The sequence below is a fragment of the Lampris incognitus genome, chromosome 7 (genome assembly GCF_029633865.1).
Source record: "Lampris incognitus isolate fLamInc1 chromosome 7, fLamInc1.hap2, whole genome shotgun sequence".
Taxonomy (NCBI): Eukaryota; Metazoa; Chordata; class Actinopteri; order Lampriformes; family Lampridae; genus Lampris; species Lampris incognitus.
The window spans coordinates 46,783,884-46,797,591 of NC_079217.1; the positions used below are offsets into that span (position 1 = coordinate 46,783,884).

Below are 13,708 nucleotides of genomic sequence, written 5' to 3' on the forward strand. Positions count from 1 at the left end.
AATTTTCATCGACTTTCAAAAAGTCACGATGCCCTTTTATTTACCTACCTACACCCATGGGCTTCGGATGCTATGTAGCAGACATGATATTGATCTAAGCGTGTGTTTCCGAATGTACAGGAAGACTCGACAAATGAGCCAGGCGCAGGTGCGTGGCTATCGGCGTTATTATCGCGAGGTTTAATCAGCTGTTGAGTCTGTTTTTAGTGTCTAGCGCTAGAGCGATTAACACGTGGGGACGGACCGATAGAGAGGGAGCCTTTATAGATAGGAGGCACGTAGGAATACACTCGGGCCCGGAGTAGGTACAGTAGTCCTGCCCAGCTCACCGTGGCGGCCCCGGAGACGCCACAATTCTATAAGTGAGTAGCATGAAATACAGGGAAACGGGAACCTCTTGTCAGTTTTTATCCGACGCGTTGTTGTTGTCCGCATCGGTTAAGGATAGCCACGCTTGTCGTCCATTCAAACGTTTTGCTTGACCTTCGAGACGGGTTTTTATTTTCGTTTGTTTTATTTCGGCGTCCGGGCGCAGCAGTCGCACACCAAAAGACTGGCCCGTTTGCCTCGGTTTTACGAAACGGTAAGTCGCGTGTCATGCTTCTGGAGCTACTGCTAGCTAGCCGCGACGTGCCGCCCGCGTATCGCATACGGGGACATGGTACCACATCGCCAAAGGTAACCGGCGCAAGACATGCGGTCGCACATGCTCGTTAGCAAACTCGGGTGTCTGAAATCGAAGCACGATCACGCCACGTTTCAGAGTTGACAACTATCGCAACAAGGCGCATGTGTGTGTGTGTGTGTGTGTGTGTATACTGTTTCGTCATGCTTTGCTAACGGGAGCTTCCAGAGGCCCGAGTTGCCGGACAGAATTATTAGCCCGACTTAAAATGTCCTTTAGCTCCGCGACCTTTGGACGTAAGACTTTCACGCGCGCTCTTCTCTAATGTAAAGTTTGCGACATGGCGTGCACGTCTAGCGTGGTCTACGTAGCTTTAGTAACTGACTCGTGAATCGAGTTGAGACGCACACACACAAAAAAAAAATGGTTAGCCTTTGACAGGAGGCTTAACTGAGTCGGGTAGCCGGGGGGGGGGGGCCGTGCCGTCACTATCGAATGTGAAAATGCGTTTCGTGAGAAAGGTGCGTTGCGCCTGCTGCCCGCTCTTGACTGGGGTTTTTCGTAAACGGCCGATAGAGCCGCCATGCGCGAGACGGTCTGTCAAGTCAACTCGCTCGAAAGACCGAATCATGCGTCGCGGCCTACCGAGCGTGTAGTGCACGAGCAGTGTAGGTCAAAGCCAGCAAGTTTCTGTGACCTGTAACGCCGGTCCCGAGCGAGCAGCAGTGTGTAACGCCGGTCCCGAGCGAGCAGCGGTGTGTAACGCCAGTCCCGAGCGAGCAGCGTAGCAAATAGTCCGCGAGATGTCCAGCCGGTAGTCACGACGCGTTAGGACAGCGTTATTTGCGGTCGTAATCGCCATTTGCAATTTGTTAATAATTCAGTTTAAACTATCTTGACACACGACTTCGGTATGCACACGTTGTGCATTGCCATCAAAAGGGGCGAAAGTTGAAATGCCATTCTTGTTGACTTTTACTGTGCACTGCACGATGGCAAGGTAGTTTTGCTTTTTGTTGGGGTTTTTGTGTGTGTGCCTCGTTCAACTGAACGTTACGTTTATAAATTCTCGTACAATCGACAGTAAGATACCCGAGTGGAGAACGAGTAGCCTAGTGGCTAAGTGTGCAGAAGTGAGCTTTGTATGCATAAAGTGTGCTTAGGGTTTTTCTGTCTTCCAACACCAGGTGTTTAAGGTGACTTATACAGGCTGCTGTTGTTCAGCCTATCTTATTCGCAGCCTGCCCCCTTAGTTATTCACCACACAAGGTCAGACAGCTTGATTTTTGACTTTCTGATTTAGCCTGTCATGTAGACACACGTGTTTGCCGTCTAGCGTGAAAGGAGGAATGCTTGACCTTTTTGTGGGACACTTAACAAATCAACTGTGTTTTGGCATCAGGGCTCCTATTCTAATGTCGTTGAAGGTGTTGGTGATACATTTTTTTATATATGAAATAACGATATTTGCGTTTTATTTTCTTAAAAAATACAAAATGTTCTAGACGGTATACAGTGTTGTGCAGATATGTTAATGAGTCCACTAGCTGGAGTGACCTTCATACCAGCACAAGTTGTGATTATAAATATTTAATATATCTGCACTTTTTTTGGTCTATTTAGGACTGGTCTATTCACTTAGGACAGTTGTCATGAAACTTAAGTTTATGGTTGTTACACAAAACAATTGCAATTAACAACTTTTAATTGGCCTTTTTTTCTTCATTTTTTTGCCCTTATTACACCTGATTCTATTAAGTCAACCGACAGTCTTGTTCCAACCAAGCAGTTACACACCTGGTTCTATCAGTCGACCAATAGTCTTTGCTAAGGACCTTGATTTGAAGACTCAGGTGTGTAACTGCTTGGTTGTACCAAAGGCCTGTAGCCACACCAGCCTTTTCTGGATCATGTTGCCCATCCATGGCATAGAGGAATATCAGGGTATGCAAGTTAATACAAAGTTAAAGACACTATATTATAAATAAATTGCATACTGTTTAATTCCTTGGCTGATGAGAATATCAGATTATATTGACATCAGCCAAGGAATCATTAATTAAACTATCAAATTCCAATTTGAATGCATTATCACCAGTAAATCAAGGGTGTGGGTTGCTTATAGATAAATATTATTAGCTGATAACAAAGGTTAAATTTATGTCCAGCACGTCATATTTTATATTATTTACAAGTATCTTTCATTCTTGAATCATAGTCTTGAACAGAAATTGTATTTCAAATATCAAGATTCTAGGTGGCCAAAAATTCCACAAGTGGCTATAGTTCTAGGTGTATCTGTATTCTGTAGGATAAAATAATGAATTATGGATGCAAAAATGTCAGATCTAAAGTTGTAATGCAATTACAAAACACCACACATTAGATTTCATACTCGTTTTCTTTATCACTTTATCACTATCATTTCAAAGATTTGTGTAATTTAACAATAACCAACATGGCATTCCACATCCATAGCTTTATCTCAAAATAAAAAGAGATTAGAATGACTGGGACATGTCTGTTGGGGGGGCAGTAATTTTAGCATGATGGCCATGCCCCAACCCCAGCCACCCCTTGGGGATGCTGTTGCTTGCAGTGTCTTTGGGAGACTGCTGTGGCTCTGCGTCTCACATGTGTATCTTCGTGGGACATTTTATTTAAGCTTGATAGTGCTCACAGAGGACTCAAAAGTCGATGTGTTTGGACGTTTTGTGTAATAACTTCCACTTTCATTTCCAAATATGTGATTTTGATATTTGAGTTAAACTGTGTGTGTCTGAACATGTATGACGCTCGTACTCCATGGCACCAGAAGACGCCATTGTATAGCTGTGTCCAGCAGTGGTCCCATGTAGGCTTGTCACAATGTGTGTCTTTCTAAAGTTGTTTAAACCTAACCAACCATTCCCATGTCCAATATCTCCAAAATGAAGCCAGTGAGTATAATGATATTACAAAAACTATGAAAACAACACCCAGGTAAAAAAAACGGAATTATCCTTTACTGTCAAAGATATTGCTGAGTGCAACTTTTAATGGGTAAACGAACAAGCCGCACATTGATTAACTTTCTACTTTTGACTGTTGCACTCGAGATTTTTTTTTTATACCCCAATCAACAGCATAACTAGTCCACCGACTTCCGGTTTCTACTGCAGCGGTACCAGTTTCCCGTTTGTTGGCGTGTGCTATTGACAGCTGCATAGTTTTCGCAATGCCTGCAAGATTTACCATGGATATATTTCAATGACGTGCACAGAATTGTCGACAAACGTTCACCTGCACCTACCAGCAAATGGGGGACAAGTTTCAAGTTGTACATATAAAGTTACGTCCACAATTATGAGGGTGAGGATACTCATCCTCATAACTGTGGAAGTAACTTGACGTAACAATTATGAGGATGAGTATCCTCATCCTTATAATTGTGGACGTAACTTGATATGTACAACTTGAAACTTGTCACCCATTTGCTGGTAGGTGCAGGTGAAAGTTTGTCGACAGTTCTGTGCACGTCGTTGACATCTATCTTGCAGGCATCGCAAAAAATATACCATTGTTCATAGCACACACCAACAAATGGGAAACTGGTACCGCTGCAGTAGAAACCGGAAGTCAGTGGACTACAGTTATGCACAGAGTCGATTACATGGCTTCATTTTCATGTTGTGACACTACGTTGTAATGTGTGCCCTGGGCTACAGCCCATGGTGGTGGTACAGCTAGTGGAACTGACTGTTTGAGCCATCATGCTATTTGCTCCATTATAGGGACAATGAGTCATGGAGATGGTTTCTCTCAATAAACATCATGTCCAGATGAACCGATTCAACTGTGTGTGATCGCGGAGATGGTAGCTTACCACCACGCTCGGCATATTAAGCTGCTATTGCATTTTGTTGTTTAAAGTGGTATTGTGTAATTCTTTTACCAATTTATTAAGAGCTGGAGTGTGCACACGACAAACTGTCTTCAATACACAACTTAATAATGACCGGACATTTTTAGAAGAACATGGACATTGATATGCTGCTGGCTGTCTTCATGCTGGTTGTAGATCACTTTTCTTCTCTCCATCACACTCCATTCATCAGCCTTTTTGTTTGTTTTGTGTATGCCTGTAAGTGAAATGGGATGTAATTGAAACATTTTTGTATATTTCAGGAAGAGAAATTCATATAAATGATATAAAAACTTTTTTTTTAATTTCTTGAGCATGGCGTTAAATAGATGTAAATTAAGTGAAGATATAAGGGCTAACAAGAATCACATTTTTCATATTTGAAGATGACGTGAAACGTGAAAAACATTTTATCGCCCAGCACCAAAGGACTTCCCTGGTTTACGTTATGTGGAGTCTCCCTATTGTGGCCATTTATCGCACAACAATGTCCTCTAAAAGGTGTTTTTCTGTATCCACATTAAGAAACACTTAGGTGTGTGTTCTTCATAGGAAGTAAAAGCATCATTTTTTAGGCTATTAATTTCTTTGCAAATGCAGAAAAGTTGATGCTTATTTAATTCTTACTGATGTTCAGTGGTAATGTTAACATGGTCGACCCCAAAGCCTGTCACTGCTGGGCTGGGAAGGTTGTTGACTCTGCAGAGGAAGTGTGCTAGCCAAATGTCCATATTCAGTGGTGTACACGTGTTGTGTAGAGAGATGCATAACTGACAGCATGTACCAACAGAAGCGTTGACTGCAACCGGAGCAGATCATGACACCGCCAGATGTCACAACACCACCCGGGTCATGATAACCGCCCTAGTGTCACCCATATGATACATTCCATCATCATGGATAACAGGTTGTCCAGGTCTGTTAAGGAAAGAAATGCTGGGTTTTCCTTTTTTTTTTTTTTCTCCCCAGTTGTGCTTGGCCAATTACCCCACTTTTCCAAGCTGTCCCAATCTCTGCTGCACCCCCTCTGCCGATCCGGGGAGGACCGCAGACTACCACATGTCTCTTCCCATACATGTGGAGTCGCCAGCCACTTCCTTTCACATGACAGTGAAGAGTTTCGCCAGGGGGACGTAGTGCGTGGGAGGATCACACTATTCCTCCCAGTTCCCCCTCCCACCCGAACAGGTGCCCCGACCGACCAGGGGAGGCCCCAGTGTAGCGACCAGGACTTAAACCCACATCCGGCTTCCCACCCGCAGAAATGGCCAATTGTGTCTGTAGGGACGCCCGACCAAGCTGGATGTAACATGGGGATTCAAACCGGCGATCCCCATGTTGGTAGGCAACAGAATAGACCACCATGCTACTGGGACGCCTGGGTTGTCCATTTTTAACAATAAGGAAGGGGGGGTCTCTTGTCAGTAGTCTCACCACTAGTCTGACCTAACAGTTGTGAGAATTCCCTGCCTTTCCCCTTCAAGCCTCTTGTTAGATTTCTACATCCCCCTTGCATCACTAGAAACAGTTACATTTCAACATGTATGACTATGATGGACTGCGTTTTATATAGCGCTTTTCTAGTCTACCGACCACTCAAAGTGCTTTTTTTTTTACAATGTATGCCTCACATTCACCTATTCACCCACATTCATACACTGATGAAGCCATTGAAACTCACCCACAGGTGGATCATTATAGAGTTCTGTACAATGGACTGAATGTCAATGTTTGTGCATCCAATCTGCATGAGTTGGAACAGAGTTTCATCTGTTGGCCTGTTTGTCTCTCTTGACTTGATGTGCTTCATGGTTGAGAAGCTGCTCTCACAGATGTAAGTGCTCCCAAACATGCTGGCCATTGACAAGAATTTGATTGAGCTCTCTCCAAGGCATGTTTGAGTCATTCTATCAGCAGTATCAGAATTTGCAAAGACTGTCAGCCAGACAGGAATGGTTTTACAGGGTAACATGGGTATTACAATGTTTTCATGGGTCCTCAGTAATTTTTTTCCCCCCAAACTGAATCCGGCCAATTACCCCACTTTTCCAAGCTGTCCCGGTGACTGCTCCACCCCCTGTAGACTACCACATGCCTCCTCCAATACATGTGGAGTCACCAGCCGCTTCTTTTCACCTGACAGTGAGGCATTTCGCCAGGGGGACGTACCACGTGGGAGGATCATGCTGTTCCCCCCCAGTTCCCTCTCCCCCCCTGAACAGGCGCCCCACTGACCAGAGGAGGCGCTAGTGCAACAACCAGGATACATACCCACATCCGGCTTCCCAACTTCAGATGGCCAATTGTGTCTGTAGGGACGCCCAACCAAGCTGGAGGTAACACGGGATTTGAACCGCCAGTCCCTGTGTTGGTAAGCAATGGAATGGACCGCCACGCTACCCAGACGCCCTGGGTCCTCAATAACTGAAGTCATCAGCATGAACAACTTTTAAAATTTACAGTCAGAGGTACAGAATTGTCGGGTGTGCCAAGATGTCACTCATCAATCAAAATCTAAAGGCCAACTTGGCATACAAAAAATTGAAAACGGTACATCTGATGAGGAAAGAAATCTTTATCCTCATATCTGTTGCGAGTGGGCGATAGATAGTCATTTGGAAAAAACCACAAAGTGTGGAAGTCCATTTGGAGTTGTGTTCCCCTGTTTGCACTTGTCCAGTCAGTCGTACAAAGATTAAATCAATTTTTTTTTTCTCGAGATCCGTTCATTTGATTAAGTATAAATTAAATTAAAATCTAGATGATACTCTTGAAATGATTTTTTTTTCAATTTGTGTAAAAAATAGTAAAAAACTAATTGTTCTAAATGTCTTTATGCATGCTCAAAAATCCAGGCAAGAAAATCAAAGAAAGTTGAATCAGTTCATCTGGATACAATGTTTATGGACAGAAATGTTTCATCACTCATCTAAATTACCTTTTTTTAGTCTCAACTGACTGCAGGTATCCCCACCCTTATAAACAATACAGTGGCATAACGACCGAAAGCAACGATCAGTTTCATATGCAAATATGGGCGTGACCATAAAGTTGCAATGGCCATGTGTACTATTCAGAGGATTTTGGAATGTTTGCAATCGCAGCATTTTAAGATGCCGTCTATGTGAAGACAGAACGACCATCCCTGAACTGAGTGGGGTGGGGTGGGGGACTAAGACTACATTTGTCACCATCTTATAATTATGTGACTAAAATTATACCTACACATACTGATAAGTACTTAAGATTTGACTCTCATCATCCACTGAAGCACAGTACATCTTTCGCCATTTCACAATGCTGTGATTGCCTCTGCTCCCCAGTTCTCTGTGAATAGTACGTATGGCCATTGAACCTCTAGTTAATGTTAACGCCAATTCGCATATGAAACCAATCGTTGGTTTCGGTTGTAATGCAACTGTGTTGTTTATAATGTTGGGGGATACCTGCAGTCAGTTGAAAAAGTCACTTGGTTGAGTGATGAAACATTTCTCCCACTATATATATATATACACTACCGTTCAAAAGTTTGGGATCACCCAAACAATTTCGTGTTTTCCATGAAAAGTCACACTTATTCACCACCATATGTTGTGAAATGAATAGAAAATAGAGTCAAGACATTGACAAGGTTAGAAATAATGATTTGTATTTGAAATAAGATTTTTTTTACATCAAACTTTGCTTTCGTCAAAGAATCCTCCATTTGCAGCAATTACAGCATTGCAGACCTTTGGCATTCTAGCTGTTAATTTGTTGAGGTAATCTGGAGAAATTGCACCCCACGCTTCCAGAAGCAGCTCCCACAAGTTGGATTGGTTGGATGGGCACTTCTTTGAGCAGATTGAGTTTCTGGAGCATCACATTTGTGGGGTCAATTAAATGCTCAAAATGGCCAGAAAAAGAGAACTTTCATCTGAAACTCGACAGTCTATTCTTGTTCTTAGAAATGAAGGCTATTCCATGCGAGAAATTGCTAAGAAATTGAAGATTTCCTACACCGGTGTGTACTACTCCCTTCAGAGGACAGCACAAACAGGCTCTAACAGGTACTATTTAATGAAGATGCCAGTTGGGGACCTGTGAGGCGTCTGTTTCTCAAACTAGAGACTCTAATGTACTTATCTTCTTGCTCAGTTGTGCAACGCGGCCTCCCACTTCTTTTTCTACTCTGGTTAGAGCCTGTTTGTGCTGTCCTCTGAAGGGAGTAGTACACACCGGTGTAGGAAATCTTCAATTTCTTAGCAATTTCTCGCATGGAATAGCCTTCATTTCTAAGAACAAGAATAGACTGTCGAGTTTCAGATGAAAGTTCTCTTTTTCTGGCCATTTTGAGCGTTTAATTGACCCCACAAATGTGATGCTCCAGAAACTCAATCTGCTCAAAGGAGTGCCCATCCAACCAATCCAACTTGTGGGAGCTGCTTCTGGAAGCGTGGGGTGCAATTTCTCCAGATTACCTCAACAAATTAACAGAATGCCAAAGGTCTGCAATGCTGTAATTGCTGCAAATGGAGGATTCTTTGACGAAAGCAAAGTTTGATGTAAAAAAAATCTTATTTCAAATACAAATCATTATTTCTAACCTTGTCAATGTCTTGACTCTATTTTCTATTCATTTCACAACATATGGTGGTGAATAAGTGTGACTTTTCATGGAAAACACAAAATTGTTTGGGTGATCCCAAACTTTTGAACGGTAGTGTATATATATATAAAACCATCCTGTCTCTCTATCACGCAGTTTGTGGTTTATCCAACTGCCGTTTACCATCTCCCTAATTCCATATGAATGCAGCATAAAAATTATTACAAGATTTTTGGTACTCCATATCATTTGGTCACTATCCAATCAATTTTAGGACATGGCACATACTTTACAAAATCAATTTACAGTTTACAATTGCTTGTGAATGCAAAGTCTGATACTCATGAAAGTTGACACATTATCAGTGACTGAATTAATTTAGAACATGTTAAGAATTTTGGCCCGTAGGGAGCACTACAGTAGCAAATTGCATAATTCCTGAATGATTATATGGTTGGTCAAAGTTGGCAAACTGTGTCTTTGGCAAAGGTTATACCAGAATCTAAAACGTCAGGTTGATCAACAAAAACATGGCCATTTCACCAAAATATGCCATTTCACCAATAGTGGTGCGCTATAGCAACCTTCTAAAGATTAAACAGCAATAAATTGGTCACTGTAAATCATAGAAAAAAAAATTTCCTCATGCGCTCCTCTTTTAATAACACATCCCTCCATATTAAACATGCCAACATCTGGCAAACTGAATTGTCTGCAATTTGAAACCTAATGAAATTTTTTTCATTTTCACTATTCAAATGTATTAAAATGAAGATTTGATCCATTTTTCTCCAAATTTGACACGCAGCCTCATTGGATTGTCATGAAACAAATATCCATTATTTCTTTGATATACTGTTTTGTTTTGCTATGAATGGCCTTCAAATTCTGTTATAACAAAATGCCCTAACTCATAAATGCATAGAGCTAGTTTAACCAAGTTTGGTATATATGTACAGGAGTACACTCTGAGATGTCGTGCCAAATTTTGTGGACTTTTGCTTTTAAATGTAACGTATAATTCAGTCATAGAAAGCAGTATATACTCCATTCAAATGTCCAAATCCTCAGTATTGTAAACTGGTGAACAATCCATAAGCTCATGATGCTGTCATGTATAATTGATGTGTTATAAAATGCATTAAAGTCTAAGAAGGTCCTTTCACTTCCATTGTATTCATTATTCTACTTTCTTACCTGAATGTATCAGAATCTGACACTAGAAATGCTACAGGGATCATAATGGCAAATGGGTCCAGATTAAGCATTGGCCATCAGGTGCTTCGACCCTGCTAATTGCTTCTTGCGGTTATATTTAATTTTTTATTATTATAGGAATTCAGGAGAAAGCAACCTTTTTTTAAATTAAAATCAGCCTACAGTGACCTGTTGAGCACAGATTATGGAATCCTGGGTTTTGTGATCTATGAGTTATCTTCACCACCTAATCTAACCTCTGCATTCTTATGTAACTCCTCCTAGGTGTAGCTGCTAAAATCCCAAGGAGATGCCACTGAGGTTCCGTTCTGTTGTTCCCTACACATTGCCCGGAGTGTTGGCACTCATTGGCTGGTGGTGGTACATCTCGCGGAAGAAAGAGCGAATTACCAGCCACACACCCCCAGAGGGGGTTCCGGCTACAATGGGCCTCTTAAGCCCCCAGAAAGAGATCAGCAATGGTTTAGTTGAGAAAGACACTCCAACAAATGGTAAAGCCACCACCAGTACCCACAGACAAGCCATCAGTGATGAACCTCCAAGAGTCAAAGATCTGGGATCAAAGGAACACAAAGTCATTGCCCAGGTCCACATCGCAGATGTTAATGCTTCACCTTCACTGGAACAGAGTTCAAAAGAAGCAGTGCCACACATCAGCAAAGTCACAACATACTCGGAAGAAATACAGCCTATAGCCTCAACTCTGAATCCATCAAGAGCAGAGGAGCTTCCTGCCTTCAAAGTATCAGAGAACTACCCCAGTGACCCAGAGAGAAGTTCAACTCCTGCTGAGTTAACAGACCCTAAGAATTATGTGAAGGAGCCAGCCCATGTCTCCGAATCGATAGCTAAAGAAATAGTGCTGCACTGTCAGCCAGCCCAAATCACCCAGGTGAAACATGCCTCCCGCCGAGTGGTTAACCTTGCTAATGCCGAGAGGCCTGAGCCGGAAGGGGAGGTTGCACAGGAGGTTTCAATACTCTGTGTAGCACAGCCTATAAAGGATCACCCCAACCATAATATAGAAGAGATGGCTTCTCCAGTAATCACAGCCAAATCCAAGAGAGCAGCAACATCAGAGGCAGACTTTCGAGCAATGCCTGTGTCAGCCCAAGGCTCTTACCACCATATTCTAACCAGCACACCCTCTCCGGCACCTGCCCCAGCCTCAACCCTTGCAACCCAGATCCCAGCCCATGACTCCACCAACCTAGCATCAGAGGATTCCCTGGTGTTTCAAGAGCAGCAGGAAAATGGAGCCAGTGTTGAGGAGTTGAAACTTCTGGCTGCTGGCCTGATCACTGACGTAATCATGGCAGCCACCCAGGAGGTCCTCGGTGTTACCAGCTGCCATGATACAGACAGAAGTCAGCCTAGTTTCAGTAGCGACGTGCCAGTGTGCAATGGCAGGCAAGTCTTCCAGCAAGACTTGATCACCAAAGCCCACCAACACCGACACTTGCTGGGAGGTCCTTCCCCGATGGACTGTGCATTTACAGAGGAAGAGTTCCCTGATAAGGAAGCACGAGGGATGCCCAATGGTTTTTCTACAGCACCTGCGTGGGAGCATACTCAAGTTGGCCACAAAGAAAATGAAGTTGAAAATGAAAACAGAGGCCATTGGGCACCAACCTCACACAAAGCAGTGAAAGGCGCTCCACTGCCAATCTCAGTTAAGCTGAACACAGAGGAGAGTGCTATGCTAGCAGCGGATTCTGCTTGCAGCACATGCTACTCTGAGGATGGTATCAGCATTGAAGATCTCCATAACAGTGTGCCTGAGAACAAAACTTTGTTTCAAGTTGTAGACATGTCAGAAAGGGAGCCTACTCTGCCTCAACCGTTAGCTGAGACGTCAACCGATTTGGCTGTGTTGGACTTGGCTGCAGGGAATACGTTAAATGCTGTGTGTGAAACCAAAAGGCTCCATGGAATGGGTCTGAACAATGGCAGCCATGCAACAAATGAAGTGGAGGCAGATCAATCTGGAGGTGAGACATGATTCCAAACATGTATTTATTGGATAGTCATTTTTATTTTCTAATGATATGCTAGATGGATGGATACAAGTAAGCTTGACGTGTATATAGGAGATGTCATAAGGTAGTCAGGTCAAGTAGGTTTTTATTTGTCCCCAGGGGGACAATTGTTGTGTAGCAGTGGCAACACACAAACACTCCACAGAGCACATAAGGCAAATAAATACAACATGTAGTGAGGAGAACAAAGTCAACAAAAAACAATGCAACAGTAAACCGTGTTAACAGTGTTTATCAAGGTGGAGCTGGTATTACCTCTTACTATTGGAGTTTAGCAGTGAAATGGCTGAGGGAATGAAGGAGTGTTTATCTATTGGTTTTGACCACTGGGTATTTGACGTGGAAACCAGAAAGCAAGGTCTGAAACTATAGGTGCAGGGGGTGGGTGCTGTCGGACAGGATGGATTCTGTTTTCCTTAACATCTGTTTGTTATATAAATCAGATAGACTTTTCTGTTGGGTACCTTGATCACCTTTGTTAGTACATTTTTTCCTGTTTAAGGTTGAGAGACATACCAACCAATAAAAGAAAAAGTAATGACCAACTTAATGAAAGATCTGTAGAACAAAGTCAACAGGGACCTGTCGACACCGAACTTAGCCAGCTTCCTCAGACAAAAAAGGCGCTGCTGGCTTTTTGCATAGCAAACTGGTGTTACAATGAAAGTTCAGCTTGTTATGAATTGTAGTGCCCACGTACTTATATGACTCAACAATTTCCACCTCATGACCATTAATCTTAGTGTTGACTGGGTTGGAGGGATTATGTCTAAAGTGAATACGCATGTTTTTGGTCTTAGTCACATTTAATTCTAAAAAGGCTCGCTGACACCATTTGGAGAAATAGTCTATGACAGGAGGACCGTGGGACATTTCATTCTCTTTCAGCAGGCTCACTATCACCGTGCCATCTGCAAATTTCACAATGTGATGATTTTTGAACTCACTGCGGCAGTCATTAGTGTACAGGATGTATAGGGGAGGATGATATGATAAGGTATGATATTATGGCGATTGACAGACCTGAAGCTCTGCCCACCCGTACATACTGTTGCTCTCTGTTATTTTACGATACTTGAAAGTCGCAATAGCCATACTATTTAGCCAGTTGTAATTGATAATTTATAGAGGTCAGGAAACTTTTTTTTCAAATAGAAAGGCATCACATATGCTGCGGAACACTACATAGCAAGATGTATGAATATATGAATAAATGACTGTCTGCAAAAATGAAAGAAAAATTGAGTGCAAATGATTCCATTTGCAATGAAAAAAGGAAAACCTCATCAGTTGTCAGTGGAAGTAGAGGATGATAGCCTCACTAATCTATATGA

General features: G+C 42.6%; 1 protein-coding gene across 2 annotated transcripts in view; it reads left to right on the forward strand.

Moving 5' to 3' along the window:
• Positions 1-226: 226 nt before the first annotated feature.
• akap1b (A kinase (PRKA) anchor protein 1b) overlaps positions 227-13,708 on the forward strand; it is a 38,150-nt gene continuing 24,668 nt past the window's right edge. For both annotated transcript variants that reach the window (XM_056283485.1, XM_056283486.1), the window contains exons 1-2: positions 227-362; positions 10,600-12,326. In XM_056283485.1, coding sequence (XP_056139460.1) covers positions 10,625-12,326 — 1,702 coding nt within the window. In that variant the 5' untranslated portion in view covers positions 227-362; positions 10,600-10,624. The remainder of the gene's footprint in view (positions 363-10,599; positions 12,327-13,708) is intronic.